General features: G+C 41.9%; 2 protein-coding genes across 9 annotated transcripts in view; both read right to left on the reverse strand.

The window, feature by feature from the left end:
- SUPT16H (SPT16 homolog, facilitates chromatin remodeling subunit) overlaps positions 1–14,480 on the reverse strand; it is a 34,229-nt gene extending 19,749 nt beyond the window's left edge. Inside the window, exons 1-3 of the mRNA XM_082619415.1 lie at positions 14,008–14,480; positions 1,568–1,660; positions 370–540 (exon numbers count right to left, since the gene is read on the reverse strand). Of these exons, the coding sequence (XP_082475541.1) occupies positions 370–540; positions 1,568–1,660; positions 14,008–14,073 (330 nt within the window). The 5' untranslated portion in view covers positions 14,074–14,480. The remainder of the gene's footprint in view (positions 1–369; positions 541–1,567; positions 1,661–14,007) is intronic.
- Positions 14,481–15,379: 899 nt separating this feature from the next.
- CHD8 (chromodomain helicase DNA binding protein 8) overlaps positions 15,380–23,756 on the reverse strand; it is a 56,961-nt gene continuing 48,584 nt past the window's right edge. For 7 of the 8 annotated variants that reach the window (XM_082619405.1, XM_082619401.1, XM_082619398.1 and 4 more), the window contains exons 29-38: positions 23,317–23,371; positions 22,935–23,142; positions 22,310–22,518; positions 21,497–22,216; positions 21,124–21,275; positions 20,493–20,795; positions 19,543–19,656; positions 19,176–19,355; positions 18,659–18,775; positions 15,380–16,358 (exon numbers count right to left, since the gene is read on the reverse strand). In XM_082619405.1, coding sequence (XP_082475531.1) covers positions 15,792–16,358; positions 18,659–18,775; positions 19,176–19,355; positions 19,543–19,656; positions 20,493–20,795; positions 21,124–21,275; positions 21,497–22,216; positions 22,310–22,518; positions 22,935–23,142; positions 23,317–23,371 — 2,625 coding nt within the window. In that variant the 3' untranslated portion in view covers positions 15,380–15,791. The remainder of the gene's footprint in view (positions 16,359–18,658; positions 18,776–19,175; positions 19,356–19,542; positions 19,657–20,492; positions 20,796–21,123; positions 21,276–21,496; positions 22,217–22,309; positions 22,519–22,934; positions 23,143–23,316; positions 23,372–23,756) is intronic. The other variant, XM_082619402.1, reaches the window with a different exon arrangement.

Here is a 23,756-nt window from a genome sequence, read left to right on the forward strand (position 1 = left end):
TGAGAAGAAATCTTCTCAGAAGAGAAGTGGGCAGTATAACAAAGAAGATTACATTTTATAAAAACTGGAAATGAGGTATGCCTCATTTTCCTTAAGGATATTTAAAGCTATTTGTTCTAATTAAGGCGCTCAGATTAAAACAAACAAGTTGACAGTGACAAAAATGGATAAAGTTAGTGTTCACCAGAATTACATAACCCATTTGTCTTACTGCAGAACTGACAGGACTACTGAGCTCTTTTCTTCCTGACTAACAAATGACGGCCAGCTAAATCTTCCCCTGTATTTTTTAAATTCCTAGAAGGCTTTTCTGTTTATCATTTTTAAACATTCTTTCACATTTATGACAACTTCTTTATTAGTTCTGACCTTTTCTCGTATGAGCAGTGTGATGGCAGGGGCTCCATTAGCATTCTCATTGCCCTTAGTGTTAGCAATCTGTTTCAAGAACTCCACTTTTTTCTTGCTGGCCATAAAGATGATTTTGTCATCACAGAAGACCATGATAGTATCAGTTAGTTCATAACCAAAGAGCCATGTCTACGGGAAAAGACAACAGTGTGTACAGATACAAAAAAATTAATGTACTTACACAGACATATTTATAAATTAAGGTATCTGGAATTAACTTCCAAATAATCTTGGAATGGGGGAACCTGGATGTAGATTCAAATGAAATGAGATTGGTCAGGAGTTGACAATTTACTGGATAATGGGTACACAGGAGTTCAATATATTCTTTTATCTACTTTTATTTGTTTGAAACATTCCATAATAAAGACCATCAAATCATTTGGATAATTTGTGTTTATAGGAAGTATATTACTGTTTAGTAGGACAGAAATGCATAAAACAAGAGACAGAGAAGCACCTCAGAGAACTGTGCATTCTAGCTCCCCAAAGATTGCCAGTTGCCTACCAATTACTCATATCTTCTCTCTCAAAGAGACTCATGACCTTTAGCTGGGCAAAATGCTCAGCACAAAGACCCTATTTCCCATTCTTTCTTGTAGCTAAGCATGACCATTAGATTAAATTTGGGCCAATAAGTTATAAGTAGAAGTGTTCTGTGGGACTTCAAGCAAGTCTCTTTAAAAAAGGAGGGAGGGTCTCCCATTTTATTCCCTCTCTCCATTCTTTTTGCTTGGAATGCAGATATAAGGGTGAAGCTGCAGCAAATTTTGCAAAATGAGCACAAGGGCTATACTCTATGGATGGCAGAGTAGAGACCGGGAAAAAACCTGGGCCCCTGAAGACTATCTAAGAGAAAAAGAAATATTTTTTTTAACCCACTGTTATTTAGATTTTTCTGTTATTTAAAGTTAAATCCATCCTAATTTATATACTTCTCTTCCTTTTTCCTTATGCTCTAAATCAGTGCCGTTCACTGAACTTTTTGTGACAGAAATATTCTATATGTCCCCTGTCTAACATGATAGCCATTACTGAGTACTTGAGACTTAGGACTGAGGAGTTAAAACTTTAATGTGGCTACGGCTACCATATTGAACAGTACAGTAGCTGATTCAATGACTCTCAGGGCTAAACACAGCTGTAAATTTCTCACCTGTAAGGCAGTTGATTTGGCATAAACGATTTCTTCATCAACACCCACCGATACAACAATGGCATCAACGTTGGCATACTCATCCTCTCCTTTCTGAAAAGCAGAGGAAGTAATTTGTTCATTTTCTTTCACACTAGCAAAATAGGAATACAAACTTCAGTATTTACCCTAGATATGTGTAATTTTTTCCTAACAGAAATTCTAAGTTTAAGGTACATATTTGCCTGGCAACCTCACAGCCATCACTTACTCCTTTTTAAAACAGCTTTCTGAGACAGAATTCACATACAATTCACCCACTTTAAGTGTACCGTTCAGTGGTTTTCAGGGTATTTAGTTATGCAGCTATAACAAATTTTAGAACATTTTCATCCTCCCCCCAAAAACCCATTAGCAATAATTATCCATCTCCCCCCAGCCCTAGGCAACCACTAATCTCATTTGTCCCTAAGGGTTTGTCTATTCTGGGCATTTCATATAAATGGAATCATAATATGTGGCGTTTGTGTCTGGCTTCTTTCATTTAACATGCTTTCAAGGTTCATCTATGTTGTAGTATGTATTAATACCACATTCCTTTTTATTGCTGAGTAACATTCCATTATGTGGATATACCACATTGTATCCATTCATCAGTTGTTTGATATTTGGGTTGTTTCCATCTTTTGGCTACTATGAATAATGCTGCTATAAACATTCATGGAAGTTTCTGTGTGCACATATTTCTCTTGAGTATGTATCTAGGTGAGGGATTGCTGGTTATAATGGTAACTGTAACTTTTTTTTTTTTTTTTGCGGTACGCGGGCCTCTCACTGTTGTGGCCTCTCCCATTGCGGAGCACAGGCTCCGACGCGCAGGCCCAGCAGCCATGGCTCACAGGCCCAGCCGCTCCGCGGCATGTGGGATCTTCCCGGACCAGGGCACGAACCCGTGTCCTCTGCATCGGCAGGCGGACTCTCAACCACTGCGCCGCCAGGGAAGCCCTATGTTTAACTTTTTGAGGAAACACCAGACTGTTTTCTAAGTGCCTGCACTATTTTACATTCCCAATAGTAACGTATGAGGGTTCCACTTTCTCCACATGCTGACCAACACTTGTTATCTTTTTTATTATTTTATTATTTATATAGCTACCCAATGGGTATGAAGTAGTATCTCACTGTAGTTTTGACTTGCATTTGCCTAATGGCTAATGATGTTGACTGAGTCCCCATTCACATGATTCCTGACGATCTGTATACCCTTTCTGGAGAAGTGTGTATTCAGATCCTTTGCCCATTCTGTAACTGGGTTACTGCTTTATTACTAAGCTTTAAGAGTTATTTTTATGTTCTAGATATAAGTCTCTTACCAGATATGATTTGCATTATTTTCTCCCATTCAGTGGGTTTTCTTTCACTTTCGTAATGATGTTGTCCTTTGAAGCACAGAAGTTTTTAATTTTAAAGAAGTCTGAATTCTTTTTTTCTTGTGCTTTTGATGTCATATCTAAGGTGGCTTTGCCTAACACAAGGACATGAAGACTTACCTATGCTTTCTTCTACAACAGTTTTATAGTTTTAGCTCTTATATTTAGATCTGACTCATTTTTGAGTAAATTTTTGTGTATGGTGTGAGGAAGGGGCCTAACTTCATTATTTTGCATGCAGATAACCATTTGCTCCAGCACCAAGGCAGTGGCACCAAACTATGTTCTTCACTATCACACACTCATAGGAAAAAAATCCAGTTTCACTAAAAAATGTCCTTGACACAGTAAAAATGATTAATATTATGAAATCTTAACCCTTGAGTGTATGTCTTTTTAATATTCTGTGTAAAGCAATGGGAAGTACACAGAAAGCACTTCTGTGTGCAAACTGAAGTATGATGGTTGTCTCAAGGAAAAGCACTTGTATAATTACTTGAGTAACAAACTGAACCAGCCTTTTTTTTTGTTTTGCGGTACGCGGGCCTCTCACTGTTGTGGCCTCTCCCGTTGCGGAGCACAGACTCCGGACGCGCAGGCTCAGCGGCCATGGCTCACGGGCCCAGCCGCTCCACAGCATGTGGGATCTTCCCAGACCGGGGCACGAACCCATGTCCCCTGCATCGGCAGGCAGACTCTCAACCACTGCGCCACCAGGGAAGCCCTGAACCAGCCATTTACACTGAGTTGGGCATCTGGCATACATTTTCTTGAAAATGAATTAAGTGAGCCTATCACTTCAAGGAAAACAAATGACAAACATGTTGTCAATGATGAAATTCGAGTTTTCAAGCAAAAATCAAAATTTTGAAAAACTTGTACACACCACTGTGAACTTGACAGCTTCTCTACTTACTCAAGACTTTTCTGATATCGGTGGTGATATTAACATACACGATTCTCCAATATCATAAAATGAAATGTGTACATTTACCAGATCGGTACAACTGAGGGAACCAATATTTTCCAAATAAGCAACGCATGTTACAAAATCATCCATGGGTAAAGGATCAAAGGTGCAAGACAGACCCATAACTTGAGTATGAAAAGTTCACTGCTGTGGTTTTAGATTCCACATTACAACTAACTTTCAAGAGATTACCACTTCCAGACTTTTAGTGTAGTAATAACAAAGAATATCCATAATTATCTGAAAAGGTTATTAAAATTTCTCCCTTTTCCAGCTTCATGTATGTATGAAGCTAAATTTCTTTCTGTACTTGATACAACCCATACAAAGAAATGCTTTGTGGGGACCTGAATAATTTAAGAACGTAAAGGGGTCCTGATATCAAAGAGTTTGAGAACCACTGTGCTATGATTCCTACAACATATATTAACACTAACTCTGGCATCAAATATTCTCTCCTCCCCCAACTGTGGGATTTTGTGGCACTAGAATTACTAGTACCTTGATAACCTCCCAAAATTAGCAACAGGTATTCCCTTATATTTAATGCTTATGTGTTCTGGCTACTGACATATATTTCCTAAACATCTGTCTACAAAAAACACCACTGAAACTAACCAAAAAGTCTCTTTCAGTATTCTTTGATACTTGAAATCTTGGTTGAGTCAAGATTTTTTAGCAAAAAAAACACGTACGAAAATTCAAAATACACAGTAATAAATTTTTTAAAAGTATATGAAGAGGGACTTCCCTGGTGGCACAGTGGTTAAGAATCTGCCTGCCAATGCAGGGGACACAGGTTCGATCCCTGGTCTGGGAAGATCCCACATGCCACGGAGCAGCTAAGCCCGTGCGCCACAACCACTGAAGCCCGCGCACCTAGAGCCCGTGCTCCACAACAAGAGAAGCCACTGCAATGAGAAGCCTGCGCACCACAACGAAGAGCAGCCCCTGCTCACGACAACTAGAGAAAGTCCACACACAGCAACGAAGACCCAACGCAGCCAAAAAAAAAAAAAGCATATGAAGAATATAATTATGTAACTTAATCATTAATAACATGGGAAAACCATATAAAGGGATCTCAATATAATTGAAAATAGGGAAAGAGAAAAAAAGACCCACGTATTCAGCTTTTTTATGAAGACAGGGGAAACAAATCCATCAAAATCTCCAGGATTTCAATGAATATAAAATGCCTGGTTTTCCACTGCCCATCAAAAAGGTAAGAGGATGAATCCTAATTTCTCTTGGAACCCATGTACTTTGACCATTTCATAGAATATTCTTGATTGATTCTTTACAAACACCAGTGGGCTCTAACATCAGAAAAAAATAAAATAACAGCAGAACATCTAAAGATAATAAATTTAAATAAATTTTTTCTTACAATGTGATTCAATGAAAAGGATTACAGTAAAGCCAAACATTTTCACAGCAAAATCTGGGGCACTACTTTGTATTTTCAAACCTTATGAGGAGTACAAATGCCTTATACAGGTTACATCTGCAAACAGTCTTCTGAAACTGTGGGAGATTTTTAATAATCTGCTTGCTCAACTCTGCTGCTTAACCGGCTCCAGATTCCCATGTGACCTCTTCTGCTGGGGAGGTCTTTAGGACTCAGACTTGAGCCCCTGTCAAATCTGGACTTTCTAGATGAACCATTTTGCAGCAGTGACCCCGGGTGTGCAGACTCTCAACATCCACCAAACCCTTTCTGTCTCCAAAGCCTGCCAATTTCCAGTCTGTCTTGTCCACTTAACACTCAAGTGTTGCTGAAACAGGTGTTTCAGATGGGAACAGTATTTACTGAGAAAGCACTTTCTGTATGTAATCTACAATAAAACTTTAGCTGTAGTATGCATCATCACATTCAAAACCCCAAATCAAGACCTCATTTGTTTATTTTTGCTTTTATTTCCTTTACTTTAGGAGATAGATCCAAAAAAAGTATTGCTATGATTTATGTCAAAGAGTGTTCTGCCTGTGTTTCTTCTACATTTCAGTCTTTAATAATAGTGGGAAACATATAGTAGTTACTGTGGGCTAGGCACTATTCTAAGTACCTTATACACATTAGCTCATTTAATTCTCACAGCAACACTTATAGATGTGAAGATGGAGGAGACTGGAGCACAGAGAGGTTGGGTCACAATAAGTGGTGGGGTCATGGATTCAAGCCCAGGCAGTCTGGCTTCAGAGTGAGCCCTTGCCCAGTAGGCATATATGGGGTGGTGCAGTGGTTAAGAATCCTCCTGCCAATGCAGGGGACACGGGTTCCATTCCCGGTCTGGGAAGATCCCACATGCCACGGAGCAACTAAGCCCACGCACTACAACTACTGAAGCCCATGTGCCTAGAGCCCGTGCTCTGCAATGAGAGAAGCCACCCCAATGAGAAGCCCAGGCACTGAAACAAAGAGTAGCCCCCACTCGCCTCAACTAGAGAAAGCCCGCACGCGGCAACAAATACCCAACGCAGCCAAAAAGAAAAAAAGATATATGCACCCCAATGTCCACTGCAGCATTATTTACAATAGCCATGATATGGAAGCAACCTAAGTGTCTATCAACAGATGAATGGATAAAGATGTGGGGCATACGTGTACACACACACACACACAGGAATATTATACTCAGCCATAAAAAAGAATGAAATTTTTCCATCTCCGACAACATGGATGGACTTAGAAGGTATTATGCTTAGTGAAAAAAGTCAGAGAAATACAAATACTGTATGATATAACTTACATGCGAAAGCTAAAAAATAAACTCGTGACTATAACGAAACAGACTCACAGATATAGAAAACAAACTAGTGGTTACCAGTGGGGAGGGAAAAAATAGGGGTAAGCGGTTAAGACGTGCAAACTACTGTATAAAATAAACAAACTATAAGGACATAATGTATAGCACAGGGAATACAGCCGATCTTTTATAACTATAAATGGAATAATATAACCTTTAAAAATATAACCTAAAAAAATTACAATTTAATAATATCAATTGTGCTTACATTATCTTTATTTTTTAACAGCAATTTTTTATTTTTGGAAAGTGACACAATTGTCCATTTACAGTGATATAAAGTATGTTCTCTGGATGTATTAAGGTTAAAGAATTTTTTGGAAGATGAAAAGACGACAGAGAGTGGTAAATGACTAAGTGCCTGACAAGCATTCTCAGCCGGAAGATATTGATGTTAAGTGTGCGTATCTCATACAGCCCTAATGGCCTCAGGGCTCGGGAGGCACCAAGTATTAGAGAAGAGGAAAGGGACATATTGAACACGGATAAGTTCAGAGCTAAGAACAGAAGGTCTGGTCAGCAAGCTTAAGTCCCCAGTTCTTGGAAGCCCTGAGACAACTCCTAATCCTTCCGCAAAGAGACTTAATTTATTCTCTGGAGAAAGGAGCTCAAAAAGGCTCTAGATACTAGGCCCAGCAGAAGGCAAGTACTAAATGCTGAGGAATTAAATGAAAGTCTGTTTTCTGAATGACAACAACTGCCCCAAAGACAAGAATTAGAGGACTTTTCTTTGAGCATCACTGAATTCAGAGAAAAAACTTCAGATACTGTCAGTATCTGGGGGTTCTTCATCGAATAAGCTAACCTATTCACTCTATCGTAACCCCTCTCTACTAGTTGAGAGACCCTATTCATGCAGAGCTTCCCACCAGTTTCTTATTACCTTATTCTTAATACAAATGGGTAGCCAAGCCTCATTTTGATTTTTGTGAAGTGTCCTTCATGTAAGAGAGAAAGCAAAGAAATCCAGAGGAAACAGGCATGGCCGAGGACAGAAAATAAAAATTAAATAAAACATCCCCTATAAGAGAAATAAATATAGTACATCCATGAAACGAGAAAAGAATAGGGGACAAAAAAAAATTCAATAAAAAGTAGTAAAATAAAGTTAAGAAACAGTATCTGGAAGTAGAAGATAAAGAGACAGGAAATGAAATGGAAAGATAATAAATTTAAGCCAAAAGGTCTAAACCTTACTAAATCGGAATTTCAGCGGGAAAATAAACCAGATCACTGAGGAAATGGGGAGAAAATGATCAATGAATGCAAAATTCCAGCACTGACGGATGTGAGTCTTGAGACTAAAATGGCCCCCCACTTCCCAACTCAATGCAACGGGGGTGGGGGGGAAAGACTCATACCAGGGCAGTGAAATTTCAAAACACAAGGAATAAAGAGATGTTTTACAGAGAACAATAGGCCACATATATTGGAACAGGAAATAGAATCACATCAGCCTTCTTCTCAAAAGTAAGACTGAAAGCTTGAAGGCTGACAAATAGCTTCAAAATTCTGAGCAGAATTCTCAGAGATTTTCAACCTTGAATTTTATACCCACTGAACTATATTATTAACCAAAAGTGGAGACAGAATAAAACTTTTTAAGACACATAAGGGCTCAAGAAACATCTATTCTCTGTATTCTTTCCTAAGAAGCTCTTAGAGAAATGCTCTAACAAAACAAAGGAAAAAAAATCAAGACATGGACTGTAGGATACAAGGGACACTGGAAAGTTCCAAGGTTCAACAGGCCTAGAGAGCAACCCGTACAGATAGAGCAGAATAATGTAAGGCTGAGTGGGTGGGTGGGTGGGTGTTGGTGGTATTTAAAAAACAAACACAGACTTAATAAAATATCTCATGAGTGTGAAAATTTTAGAATAAAAAATTGATGAGACTATGACAGATCTGCAGGAAAAAAATTAGGGCTAGGGACATTTAAAAGAGGAGAGAAATTGAAGTAATCATTAATGCCAGGAAAAATGAAAAACTGCAGAGAAAAGGAAAGGTAATTAATTGTACTCTACTGCTTCGCCCAGCAGTGAAAATAGTTGCATGAGCATAACAATGTAAACTGACTGAGTTTACTAAAATTTTTTGGGGAAAAAAACTTATCAAGAGGGATGGATATGTGATAAAGCAAGTATGATAAAATATTAATTGTGTAAACTAGGTGGGGGTACATGGGTTCTTACTGGAAATTTCTTTTACCTTTCTGTATGTTGAAGTTTTTCATAACTGTGTCAAGAAGAAAATTTACAGGAAGTGTCAGGAGGTAGGGAAGCTGGACTGAATATGATGGTATAAGACAGTTAAATTTCAATCCTAATCTATCAAAACAAGAGTTAATATCTACAACTGATAAATCAAGAAATAGCAGTATATAGGATATTACTTCAAAATATGAAAGAAAGTGAAGAACTGGAGAGTGAGTGCTTCTGGGTCAGGTGACTGTTTTTTGTTAAGGCTGTTAGAACTATTTGTTTTTTTAAAACCTATGTATGGGGCTTCCCTGGTGGCGCAGTGGTTGAGAGTCCGCCTGCCGATGCAGGGGACATGGGTTCGTGCCCCGGTCCGGGAAGATCCCACATGCTGCGGAGCGGCTGGGCCCGTGAGCCATGGCCGCTGAGCCTGCGCGTCTGGAGCCTGTGCTCCGCAACGGGAGAGGCCACAACAGTGAGAGGCCCGCGTACCGCAAAAAAAAAAAAAAAAAAACCTATGTATGTATTATTTGATTAAAACTGATTTTTTAAAGTGCAAGGTAAATAATATAAGTGGTAAGGAATCGGCAAAAATTGTGAGGGTGGTATCGGAATGATAAAAGTTGGGGAAATACTGCAGCAGAGGAACAACTATCTTCCTTTGAGCCAAAGGGGTACTGTATTAAAACACGAAACATTTTTGAAGTCTCTAGTTATAGCTAAGATACCGATCTAATTCATCACCCAAACCGAGACAATTTTGAGAATAAAAAAGTATGCCATTAATTACATATGTACAACAGGTGAACAGTTTCAGGAAAGGCAGGACTTATGATCACCCTGAGTACAGTCTCTATAAAAATCTCTTCAAACCAAGAAAGGAATGCATGAGAGCTCAGAAATCAAGTTACCATCATTCACTGAGTGCCTACTACACGCCAGGCACTGCACTTGGTAACAGTGATAAAAAATAAATAAAAATTTGAGTAAGCAAGAATAAATGAATCCTAACCTGCCCAGGCATGTACTTCCATCTAGCCTTCCTCTTCACTCAAGAAACCAAAGCATTATTTAAACCTTTCTCTAGCTCACGCCAGAGATAAATGAGCCATAATGAACTGAGATGGGTAGAAGCAAGCCGTTATTTGTTGAAAGTAGTATGGAAATTGCCCATATTTTAAAGAACCTTCCTAAGCCACAAAAGATTACTGCCTAGTCTTACTTAGAGAGCAATCCAGAACAAGAAACTTGTCCACAACAAAAATCAGCAAAGAGCCAGAAATTGCCACTCAAGAGAAGCACTGACACTATAGGTTATTAGTTTTCTCCACAGGCACAAACTTCCTTTTTGAGGCTGGAGCCACTCACTCCTCAGTCCTGACCAGTAGTGCAGCACCATATGAATGAATGCAATGGATCAGCATTCCTTTTGAAAACAGCTGCTATTCTGATTTTTTATGGAACTCTTTTGGGTTAAAAGGCAGATGACTGAAGTCAGGGTTCACACACACAGCAGGATGTCCTAATAGGTAGGTCTCAAATGAGTCATAGGTGTGCATGGATACAGTATTCCCTCAGCTCTCAAAGCAGCTGGGACCCCAGGATGGTGGGTAACCTACCCCCTTGTACCCTATGCAGTACTAATTCTATCACTTGGTTAAAAACAATCACAATCATGAAAAGGCTGGGAAACCCTGAATATGGACCCGGTAAGTATAAGAAGACAGAGGAGAAGCCCCCAGCTGACGCTCATGATCCAATACCATCACCTGGGGTTCTCTAAAGCAGAACAGACAGGTGCTGCAAACCCTTTCTGCTCCGAGCAGTTCTCATTTTAAAAAATGACAGGCGGGCTTCCCTGGTGGCGCAGTGGTTAAGAATCCTCCTGCCAATGCAGGGGAAAAGGGTTCAAGCCCTGGTCCGGGAAGATCCCACATGCCGCAGAGCAACTAAGCCCGTGCGCCCCAACTACTGAGCCTGTGCTCTAGAGCCCGAGCCACAACTACTGAAGCCTGTGCCTAAAGCCCATGCTCCGCAACAAGAGAAGCCACCACAACGAGAAGCCCACGCACCACAAAGAGTAGCCCCCCGCTCACCGCAACTAGAGAAAGCACGCACGCAGTAAGGAAGACCCATTGCAGCCAAAAATAAATTTAATTAATTAATTAATTTTAAAAAAATGAGAGGCAGGACTAGACTAGACTAGACTCAAACATCCAGAAAGAGTCATAAATAGTAAGTTTTAGTCACTATGGAGGTCTCCTGTTTCATTTCTGGCTGGGCCCATTTTCTTATTCCTAAAATGACACTTTTTACTCAGGTATGACGTTTAATGCTTTAGAAATTTCTACTCAAACAGAAATGTATGATACTGCAACTGTTTGGGGGATGTTAGTTATGAAAATTGTGATTAAGAGGTACATCTTAGTTACAATAGCCTCACAAAATGTACCTTAGCCAAACTCAACTTGCATAGATGAGATCAGGAAACACATTAGCTCCTACTCTTATTTAAAAAACGAAAAAGAAAAAAAAAAAGGTTGGTAGCCTTTTGGTGCTCTATAACTCTAGGCAGTTGAAGACCGTTGGAGCTACCACAAGCACCCACACAGTTCTGAGAGGCTAATGCTTAAGGGTATCTAAAACTTAAAAGTGGGTGTGGGGGACTCTGCTGGTGGCGCAGTGGTTAACAACCCACCTGCCAATGCAGGGGACACGGGTTCGAGCCCTGATCCGGGAAGATCCCACATGCCACGGAGCAACTAAGCCCGTGTGCCACAACCACTGAAGCCTGCGCGCCTAGAGCCTGTGCTCTGCAACAAGAGAAGCCACTGCAATGAGAAGCCCTTGCACCGCAACCAAGAGTCGCCCCCCCTTCCCGCAACTAGAGAACGCCTGCATGCAGCAACAAAACCCCAACGCAATCAATCAATTAATTAATTAATTAATTAAAAGTGGTTGTGGAGCCCAAACTAATCTTTTAGTTAATTTTTGTTGTAACAGAGATTTCTTTGCAGATGGGAGCTGACAAGACAAGGCTTGGAATTTCTATAGTTAACTTCAAGTTATTCTCATTTCAATGCCAGTTTTCTTATTCAAAAAAAAATAGTGTAGAAAAACAAATATAGCTTGCACCTGTACATTTCACTATTTTCCTGCTGCAGCTAAGAGGATAAGCAACCAGAACTTATCCCAGAAAACTATGATCTTTGGTTAAGCAGATCAGAATCAAAGTACTGCAACCTGGAACAACAATGCATAAAGAAATTCTACAGGTGGGTTCTAGGCATAGTTGTTAAAATTTACAGGTATAAAAAAGCAGAAAGTCTATTCAAATAAGATTTTTCATAATGATATACCACAAATTTTGCTAATGAGTACATTTTTATATTGATTTGGCTTGTAACTTTGTAACACCAAGATCTTATTAAAGTCTAACATGCTCCTTTCAAATGACAGGAGGGCCAAGATAAATTTTAATGATTTCTGAGAAGCAAACAAAAAAATGGGGGCCAATAACTTTCATGGATTTAAAAACTGTCATTTGACATTAAGTTTGCCAATCTGTCTCCAGGCCTCAAGCTTTTCCTAGTTTCATGCTTTGCATTCACCTATCATGTAGAGGAGCTTTGAGCTCTAAATTAATCTTAGCTTCCATACATGGTCTAGAGAGGATAATTCGATAAACTCTGAATCACTGGGACTAGAAGCAACCACCACAGCAAAGGTGTGTAATTTTGGGGTCTATGGGTGGAAGAAAGGGCTTTTGATGACTACTTGTACAATAATATTTTAGGAAATATCTGGGCATTTAGAAAGAGTTTTTCTAATACGGATCACATTCAAACTTTAAAATGAGACAGAGAAACTGTAAAAACATCTGGTAGAAATTAACCAATAAAAATTTTTAAAATAAAATTTAAGTTCGGCTTTTGCCTAGCAGAGTCCTTATTTTTGCTTCTCATAAAATGCAAAGAACCCATCTTATTCTCAATTATCTAATGCATTTATGCTCAAAAGATGAAACACGCACGGGTACCTTTAATATGAATGCTAGGGAAATGACCAATTTTAATAGCTTGGTTTTTAGAAGATCAGTTTGAAAGGCAATTTACAATGCTGAAATCAGAACTGATCATTTTTGTCAGGACGCTTTTCAGATTTGAAAAAGTCTTCATTAGTTTTATCTTCCCTAAATGACAGAGTTCAGAAGCCAGGCTTAACCTAGATAGCTCAGAATGCACCACAGGATGCAATCAAATGTTTGAATTGGTAAGTTACCAGCATAAAAGTAAAATCGTTAACTGGGGACTTTTTCAAGCAGCAAAAATGCCCAATCCCTAAAAGACTGGGAACTGCAACAGCTCTTTTTCTGAACACGTGCCCCGGATACTCAACCAAGGAGGAAAACTAATGAGGTTTTAGGCAACACATCGTTTTTTGTATTAACTAAAGCCTGCAGGTTTTCAGCGTTAGGTTTCTGTGTTGCCCACAGCAGGGCCTAGAACATGAGGCGGTTGCGCGTGAGCAGTATTTCTTTTTTTAACTCCAGCAACAGCCCCGCAAACGATAAACGCCAAGAGACCGATTCACATTCTCTTGGACCCTCCATCCATCCTTGACGAAATGGTTGTAATTCTGGCGGGACCTAGGGCGCAACACTGTGGTTCTGGGAGGACAGAGCGAGTGCGTGGGTGTGTGCGAACACTGCAGGAGGGGGCAGCAAGACTTGATCACTGAGTGGGAGGGAAGGATGATGATGCCTCTCCTAGGGCGGGAAGAAACTACGAGAGGTGGTTGTTATGCATGACGGGGGCTGGCACGCAGGGAAGATGGTGGTGGCCGCAGGGCAGGGTGATTGCCGGGGGGATTCCCTGTTACTGGGCGGCGCTCGGAACCGCCTGCGGTGAATGATCCTGGAGCAACTAAAGCGGCGCGACACTGAACCCGGGAATTACCGACGGAAAGGGGGAAAAAAGGCGCCGAGAAACGGGGTTATTATGGGATGGCAAAAGGGGCTCCCTAGGGAAAATTACGGGATCTATCTCACCCTCCAATTGCTGTACAGTCTCTTCACTCGCCGGTAATAAGCGTCTTTGTCCAGAGTTACAGCCATAGCCACAGACGCCGCTCCTCCTCGGGTTCCGAGAATCACGCGAGGTCCCGGCTCCGCCACCCTCTCTCGGCCCTGGAATCCCGCACTCTCCCAGTGACCCGGAAGTATCGACCTCAAAGATGCCCTTTCCGCTTCCGGGTCCCAGCAGCGCTTGGGATTCTTTTATTTTTATTTTTTTAAATCCTTCCTTCGGAGATTAGGGGGAGGAGAGGATGGAAAAGAGTGGGGAAAGCAACAAAATATGTAACGCAAAAACTGTTCAGATTTTCGCGGGGTTTTCTTGTCAATTTAGTAACAGCCGCACGAGAGTCGACGTCATCACGTGACCCCCTGCACCCGCCCTTACTCTCTGCCAGGCCGCGGTTTCCAGGCCGTCGGACTCCTTGCCGAGGCGGAGGCGGAGGCGGAGGCGGAGGCGGCGGCGGCGGCGGCGGCGGCGGCGGCGACCGCCGCTGGGCACTGCGAAGGAGGCGGGAGTCCTGACGTGCCGGCCCCGCCCCACACAAGCTGCCGCGCGCGGGTGCAGTGGCCCCACCCAAAGGAAGGGGAAGCGGAAAGAGCGGGGTCTGGCGTGGGGTAGGAGTGGGAAGACTGCAGGGTAACTCGGTCCGTTCCTATCCTAGAAAAGGTGCGGAAGTAAAAGCCTCTGCTGCTTCAGGGCTGGAAGGATCCTCGGTGCCAGGACGCTGGGTCAGGGGCTCCGGGCGGACAGAGAGCTCAAACCTGGGAGAGTAGCCCACCCTGCCCGTAAGACTAAACTAGGGCCGGCGCTACGGGGGAAGGGCTTCGCCATAGAAAGGGAAATTAAATGCCCAGGCTTCATTTGGGCGCTAGGGTGATAGGGAAAGGGTCAAAGGAAACAAATGGCTTGAGGGAATTTATAGAATGCACTCCCCGCCAAGTCGTGACGGCGTCCTTCCAGGTAGCCAGTCCCCTTGCCGCAGTTCATGAAGTGACACCGTTCTTAGGCTTCCCCAAAGCACCGTTATTTAATTCGAGACAAAATGTACGTGGGTCTTGACGAAATTCTTCCTTTTCATCTCTTCTAAGAACTTGGAGTTTGAATCTGGAACATTTTGCCTGCCATTTAGCTTAGATCGTTTCCTTGCCTTTGGTAAGGTGGAGAGCCTAAGCTTATATATAACCCTTTAATGGAGTACGGATGACTTGTCTGCCCTATCCAAGGTAACTCCGCATGAACAGTAATGAACTTTAGGAAAGTGATGTTGAAATTACCCATCGTGAACATCAACTCTTAAAATTAATATATTGGGTTTGAGCAAATATAGAACAAGGGAAGAGTGGGAAAGGATTAACTTAAATTTATTAATGCCAAGGGGAAGGAAGGTAGCAGTTCCTGACCCTCCAGCTGTATCCACAGTTCGGTCAGGAACAGGCTCTGCCGGAGGCTAGTGCCAGCGCTACACAGTCTGTGGTTAATGGAGGTGTCTAGGGAGGGGCGAGCACATCAGCTGCTCTAGTCTCCTTTCCTTCCCCAGAAACGAGGAAGTAGTCATGTATTGTTTTAGGAGTTCCCCTGCCCAGCCAATCCTCTCAAATTTGGAAGCAATCAGGTACAAGTTTTCTTTTTCCTTTTCACCTCCTGGAGTCCTGGGTTTCCCCACATCTCCCCTGCCCCTCCCACTTTTCCACAGTCCAAGGGCCAGAGTAAATGAAAATACAGCAGCCACCCAAGCGATGGGGACCATGATGGGGCTTCAGTCATCACCATCTTCGCTGGAGTCTGAGTTGGCTGGCATCATAGGATCATCAATGAGTGAGAAGTCCCTTTCTGAGCTATCATAGCCCTGAGATAAATCATCATCATCATCTTCATCCTCATCGTCCTCATCCTCCTCAGGTTGCAGTGGTGGCAACCTCAAGGCAGTACCAGAGGTGGTAGTGGCTGGTGAAGAAGGGTAGCCAGTGGCTCTCAGGCCTGGATGGTGATGGTGGTGATGGTGGGGGTGGGGGTGGGGGTGGTGGTGATGAAGCATGGTGCTGGAGTCTACATGAGGGGATGATGCTGCACCACCCACCACAAACGGCATAAAAGGCAAAGACGCAGAAGTGGCACTGCCGTGACCCAGAGATGACACAGACTGCAGGCCACTACTGCTGTGTTGGAAGGTATTATGCAGAGACAGGGACCCAGTGCCTCCACCCTGCATCAGGGCCATCATCTTAGAAAGGTCTGGTCGCATCCTACGGGCCCGCTTCTTGCTGCTGTCCGGTGCAATAGGCCCTGGCAAAACCCGGTTGAACACTGTTTCAGCATGATGACCCTGGGAGGAAGGAACAGAAGATAGTAAAAAGAAAGGAAGGAAAAAAACCCAAAAGTCAACGGAGTCCTAGCATACAAATGCTTTTTCACTGAATCTATCTTTAGCACGGGCAAAACCAGTCAGATGAGGCTTGATGGTAATGGGGAAGAGGAAAAGCAAGATGTAGCTGGTTGAAGCAATATAATGCTGAAGCCAAGAGCAAGGATTTGACACTGACACTCATGTGAACCAGAGCTTTGATTTTTTTTCCATGACTACACTGTACCTTAACTCCGGCCAACCATTTCAAAATTATTCACCTTTGTAAATAAGCGGCCTGAGTACGACAGTGAATGAATCAGTACTTGCACAGTATGCTTTACTGATGGCAGGCTGTTCACATGATCTTACCATGTGAAGTACAGCACGACAATATTGACATTTACAATACTATCCATTATTGCATCAGAGTGGGGTAAACTCAAGATAGACCAGATTACGATTCTGGATGTCCGGAACACCAAAAAGATTATGGGGTAGCTCCTTACCAAATTTACTAAAATACGTTTTTTTTCCACATTGATAAAAAAACTTACATATCTGCTGAATTTTAAATTGCTTCATCTAGATGGTCTCACTATAAATTTTGTTTAAGTTCTCTGAAGCTGGAACTTATTACTTTGCTAGACCTAAGTACAGTACTGGGTAAACTGGCCATAAACTCAGACAATTAGTACCTGTGTCTCTGGACTTGCCCAATCTATTAGGCCTGACCTTTCTGACCTGGAGAAAACAAACATCTCAAAACTCTATTTGTTTAGGCTTTAAAATGTCACTATAACAGCACCAAATCACTGTAGGGTCCAGTAATGATATAGTGCTAGATACGCCATCAATTCTGCAGTAAGAATTCTGTACTCATCACATTATAATTTTCTGTGATTTCCTATGATCTTTTTTCTTAGAGTTATCAACTGACTATAAAGAAGTGCAAAAGTACTTGAGGTAAAAATAGGTAATCCTGGAGGAAAAGCCTTCCTTACAGGCTGCTCTATAATGTTAAATTCAAGACAAGAGAAGGTATCAGCCTCCTCGCCATCAGCCTCCCATATCAACCATTCTGAGTATTAATTACACCCTTGGTTCCATGGAGGCTAAGAGGGTAAATTAAAACACTCTTCCATGGTAACGATATTTATATGAAACCACTTTCACCAATATAAAAATAATAAATAAGCCTTATAAATTCACCTCACAAATAAATATATGTTATGTGCAAAATAATGTTCTTCTCAGAATTTGTTAAATGCAAAAGACAGATATTTTTCATTTGGAAATTAATTTTGTTGAAAGATAAACCATGTGGTTTTATGTATATATCACATACATATAAAGATGTATATAAAAGATCAAATGGGAATGATTAGATAAAGTGAGTAGACAAAGTGCTAGTCCATTTTAAATGCTTACCAAACCAAACCATGATTTATATATGTTTATGTTTAAACAATACGACTATTGTCCAAAGTAAGGCAAACAGAGCCAAGAGAAACTTTTGCAGTTATATTTTGATGGAAATGATTACGGGTTCTTAATCCACCAAATCTAGAACCATGATAAAAGTATAAGTACATCTAAAAATAATGGAATTCACTCATGACCAAAATTGTTATTATAAACTATAAAACATGATTTCCTGTCTTTTTCCATTACTGGCATATTATTAGTGGTTCTCAACCTCTTCCATGTTGGGAAACCTCATGACTGTTTTCTTTAGTAGGTCCCAAATCACTTTTTTTTTTTTTTTCTGGCTGCATTGTATGGCTTGCAGGTTCCCCAACCAGGGATTTGAACCCGGGCCCTCAGCAGTGAAAGCGCAGAGTCCTAACCACTGGACCGCCAGGGAATTCCCCAAATCACTTCTAAAATATGTAGAATCATAAAACTTTTAAGAGATTATCTGCTCCAAAACCCTCAACTTTTCAGGATATGCGAATTGAAAAAGTTAAAGGATCTGCCTAAAATCCCCTAGTCAGTAGAACAGCAGGATAAGGCCTTGAATTTTCTAACACATCTTACTAATTCTTACATTTTAACATGCTTAAAGTGCTAAAGTTAGCTTTTAGAATTTCATGCTGTTCTAGAGATGACGATGCCATAAGACTGTAAAAATACCAGTAAAAATACTATGGTTTCTTTATTTGCGAACTGAAGATAAATTTTCTCAAACATACGCTGGAAAAAAGATAAATAACATTAAATAATTTCTCTAGTCATATCTAGTGTGGGAACAGAGTGGTAATACCTCAAGTCTCACTCACCCTTTTTCCATTCCTAGAGTTAGCTGTCTGTACTGGTTCCATTCCCAAACAGTTCAATTCTGCCTTATTATTTTTTTTACATCTCTGCCACTTCTGTTTTCTGCGATCCTCCATATACTGCAATAGAAAAGCTGCAGTTATCCTAAAGGAATAAAAAAATCTTCTCTGGAGTAATCATTAAGGGACTAGTGTCTACTTTGACCATAAATGCTTATTGTGTGGATAAACTAAGGATTAGTCCTACTGGAAAACTGCCATGAAGCAGACTTCTCCAAAAAAATTAGGTCATTATGTAATAGTTCAATGGTAAATATTTGCCTAGCATTTAGTTTAACAAGTACTGTAACATTATTTTGATCCTCACAACAACTCTGTGAAGTAGGAAGACTAAGTATAATTACTCTTATTTTGCCGATGGAGAAACAATGACATAATATATGGCATGCTTCCTCCCTCTCACACAGCTTAAATACCAAGGGAATGACTTTAAATCTTGCTGCATGGAACTGCCACTCACCGCTAGAAATCGGGGATCGACAGCGAACTCTGGATGACCCTGTAACCACATCTCCAGTTCAGCCCGGCGAGGGGCATCCTCACCCACCAGCAAAGTCCCATCCACCTTATTGATGACAGGGATCCGGGTCTCCAGGTCCACATCAAGGTGATGAGGCTCTTCCATGCACTCCACCTCCAGCTGCAAACCCAGAATCCACCCCCATGAGCACATACTCTTCTTTTGGGGAGGGAGGGAGGGGGAGCAGAGCCAATGGTAGCCATGAACTAGTATCTTCTACTCCCTCAATCCCAACTGCCTTCATCAATTACTGGGAACAAAACTATTTTATCTAATCATCATGTTAAAGACTTTCTCTACCACTTACCTCAACTAGCTTCTTTCTGTTCCCTTTCTTCTTATGAAAAAGAGGATGTCCATCTCCCATTACTCCATTAGCCATCAACTTGTGCTTCTGGAATGTTAACTTCAATCCTTCCTCCTAGGAAGACAACCCACCCACCCAAGACATCATATGGCATGTTTTTAAAATAAAAACCAAGTTTAGGGGGACTTAGGGTAAGGGTCATCCTCTGGTTCAATGATGGTGAGAAGAAAGGCCATTGACTAATGGGTAGAAATTAGAAATACAGGAAGACATATATTTTTTCCTTAGATTTCATTTCTTGACCTAGTGCCCCTCAGGTAGATTTAAGAGAAGTAGAATTTATCTCAACAACACCCAATGCAGGGAAAAGATTCCCTACCTGATGTCTCAGTATTAGCATGGCAACTCATCACAGGGGCAAAATCCTGATATTCCTGTCACATACTAATTTCAAAAATTTTTCTTATTGAGTACTTAATGACCAGCTGCTAGGGTTCATTAGGGAAGAGCATCAGGAAAAATAAAATTTTCCATCCATAAAACAACACTGATTTAATTTCAGTAGGAATGATTCCTTTTTATTTTTAACTTAATAAGGCCCATAATACTTGGGCATCACTTTAATAGCTTTTCCACAGTTTGATTTCAATTTTTAAAAACTAGGTTTCTAGGCTCCAGAAATGAGCCACTCAAAAGAACCCTTGTGTCAATTAAATTTCTTTTAAAGGTATGGTTTCTTTTAATCTAGTCCTCAGGAGATACAAGTCAAGATAAGATCCCTTCCTTTAGTGCAGTGACTTTTCCTAAATGGATCTTTGTGAGCGCTTTTTTCTTCTCCTCCCATTTTTAAAGTCAGTGGACCAAACGAGCTTAGTATTATGTTCAGACAGCTAGTCAGCAAGAATTACAGACTCCTTCCTCACTTCCCAGTGCCTAGATGCTCAGCTTACATCTTTGATCTGAACTGTAAACTCCTTCTCATCCATGCCTCGGCGAAGTTTAGTGAACTGAGCTGCCGCTGTGGTGACGGCGGACACTTCCTCCTCTGCCATGGAAGCTGCGCTGCTACTTCGTGGTGTGGGGACCGGAGAGTCACCATATTCTCCTGGAGTCAATGAGGGACTGTCTAGCAAGTGGTTGCCTGGCCCCAAAATTCCTCCTGTTACCATTTCTTGGCTCCGGCGGCTAGAAGGCCACTTCCCTGAGAGTACGGCCTGGCAGACGAGGTCAATACGGTTTATCAGGACACGATCCTGAGTGGGGAAAAATAAATCAGTTAGGGCCTGAGTACTAGCTATGTGATCCTGTGACAAAAAATAGTTCCATCATTATCAGGATAATTAAAAATCATAAGTCAAAAAACAAAAAAAACCCCAAAAAACGAAACAAACAAAAAAAATCATAAGTCAGACAGGAGGGAGGTAAGAGTATCAGATCCCAAAGTCAACTGGGAAGTTTCACGAAAAAAACATGTAGCAGTAAACACAATCAAAGAAACCCAGAACCATCTATTATTCCTTGTTCTCTGTATATGTCACACTGTATTCTTAGACTCGACGTGTCCAGGAATGAGTCTGTTACCTTGGGCCACTCAGAAGCTCTTTGTCTTTCTTGTAGCAGCAGCAGCTCAGGGGTCATTTGTTCTCCATCTTCATTTGCGAATCCATCTTGGGACATAGGGAGGGACAGGAGACTTTCTTCATCATAGAGCTTTGAGCGGGACCGGTCAGCAGCTAGAGAGCATACAGAATGTGTAAGCAAAGGTGGAAGAATAAAGTTATACAGGAATGGTATTACATGGGCTTTAAATAAAGGCCCTAAGAATAACAGATCTCCTTTGATATTCTATCAAATCAAAATCTGAATCTCAGAGGATGCATTTAGAAAAGAAGGGAAAGAGCGGGGGGGGGGGGGAAATGGGGAAGAGGGCCAACAGCCTGTCACATGCACTCACTTAGCTTCTCTTCCTTCTCGTCCTCACTCTCATCAGTGCTGGAGCTGGAGCTGGATGAGGATGAGGAAGAAGAGGATGATGGCGACAGCTTGCTCAAGTCCAGCTCAGAGTCTGAATCATCCTCATCCTCCAGTTTGACTGGTGGAACACTCCGGGAAACCAGAGGGGTAGTATCAGAGGGGGCTACTCGCATCTCATAGTCTTGTGGGGTTGGCCGGCTCCGGGCCACCACCTCATGCTCTAGCTTTAAAGTCAGACTCTCCAGACTGGGGACCTGGGCAGCTGTCTCCTCAGGCGGCTTTCCAACAGGAGCATCTGGGCGCAGGGGCAGTGGGGAGGCAGTGCGCGAGGTGTACTGCTGGTGTAGCAGTGGGGTAGAGCAGCGTGACAGGGGTGGAGCTGGTGCTCCTGCCTGATGGCTCTGCATATAATTCATACGGGCAGCCAGAAAAGAGAAGTCTGGGTCCTGCATGATGTTGCAGTCTGTTTGGCTCACCCCATGGCGGGCTGCCCCTCGTAGAAGCTCCCCATCATGCCGAACGGGCTCCCACCATTTGGGCAATTCAGGACCTGGAGGCTGACATAATGCCAGCCGATCTTCCAAAAGAGGGTGGCATAAAACTTGTTCCCGTAAGCGCCGAAGCAATTCAATACGGTAGAGAGTCCGTGAGGCCCTTTCCTCAGTGATGGGCTCAATGAACAGATTAGGGTCTGGGGGTTCTGCAAGAGATAAGGGTGGAAGAAGAAATGAACCAAGAGTTGGTTCTGTCACAATCCATCCCCACTCACCCAAGACGCTTCAGTCTTGCTTACCATCTCCAGCTGCTGGGGGAAGGCGGCACACTTGGCGGCACATGGCCACAAAGCCATGGAAATACTTGGTAAGGCTTTCATCTGTTTTTTTGTCCAGTCGGGCAAAAGTGCGGAATCGATCCCAATGGAACTGCATGGTATCGGGGTCATACTCCACCCCGAAGGTAGAAACTACTCGATAGAAATCAGTTTGTTCACGCCTCGTCCATCTACAAAGGGAAGAGGAATCAGGCAACAGTGATCAGAACACAGGGAATGGTTACTTCTTAGTATGGCTTAGAATATCTGAATGCACAAAAAATGAAAGTTGGGGCAAAAAAAAAAAAAGCCCCAGAAGACAGCAGAAGAGGTAGGAAGAGGTACTCTGTAACATGTAAGAATTTAAGAATTAGCAAGCTAAGGGGGAAAATGATGCAAACAAACAACTCAATGAGGATGCCTACATATGAGATCTTCCTGGGAGTTATGATTAAGTGTGGTTTTACGTCACAGAGGTGTAACAAAGACAAAAAAGATGGTCCCTCTTAGGGAATTCCAAATAATCCTTCCTAAGATGCTTTTCAATATAGGGCCCATAGCTGAAGACAAGCTTACAGCTCAGTTCAAATTCCCAGCCATATTTTACCGTTGCTGTTTCTCCCGCCGTGCAATTTCTTTTAGCTTGAAGGCGGCCTCACAACGCCGCCTTCTCCGATCCCCACGTTCTGCAGCCTCTATCTTCATCTGTTCTCTCTTGTAGCTGCGCTGATAGGCTGTTACTAGGCGCCGAAGCCTAGCTGTCAAAGCAGAGCCTGGAGGCCAGAATAGATGGCCTGGCTGTTGGGTCACCTGGGCTGTGGGCAGCAAAGTATAATAAACAGGAAGTACAGGAAAGGTAGTAGAGATAACTGGTATTTCAACCCACCCAAAGGCAAAGCTCTCTGGTATCCCAGGAAAGGACAGAATTCAGTCAGTCCCCCAACCCCACCACCCCACACAAAATTGTACTAGTTGACTTAGAAGTTTACCTTCATCTCCATCTATAACTGAGATCTCCTCATCCATCATCATCAAGGGATCACCCTAGAGAAGGAGATCCACCCCACAGGATGGAGAGGGGAGGAAAAGGGGGTAAAATTGGCACTCTGAAATCACTTTCTCATGTGTGTCCTTCTATGGCACCAAGGTATCCAGAAAATTTTCTAATGAAAGGAACCCTCACAGAAAATTGGAACCAACCAACTAAAAGAATATGAAAATAAAACCTGAAAAGTCAGTTCTTATCAAAGGCTTGAAGACAGTGGGACTCAGGAATTAAGTAGTCAAATAATATACTTCATTGTCCAGCTTGGGTCCCACCTCCTCCACAAAGCCATACCTGATCTCCCCCAGCTGGTGTTAAAATCCTTTCCATTAATACTCTATATTCTCAAATGGTACTTTCCATTTTGTATTATAAATTAATCAA

This window comes from Mesoplodon mirus (genome assembly GCF_964341445.2).
Source record: "Mesoplodon mirus genome assembly, chromosome: 4".
NCBI classification, from domain to species: domain Eukaryota; kingdom Metazoa; phylum Chordata; class Mammalia; order Artiodactyla; family Ziphiidae; genus Mesoplodon; species Mesoplodon mirus.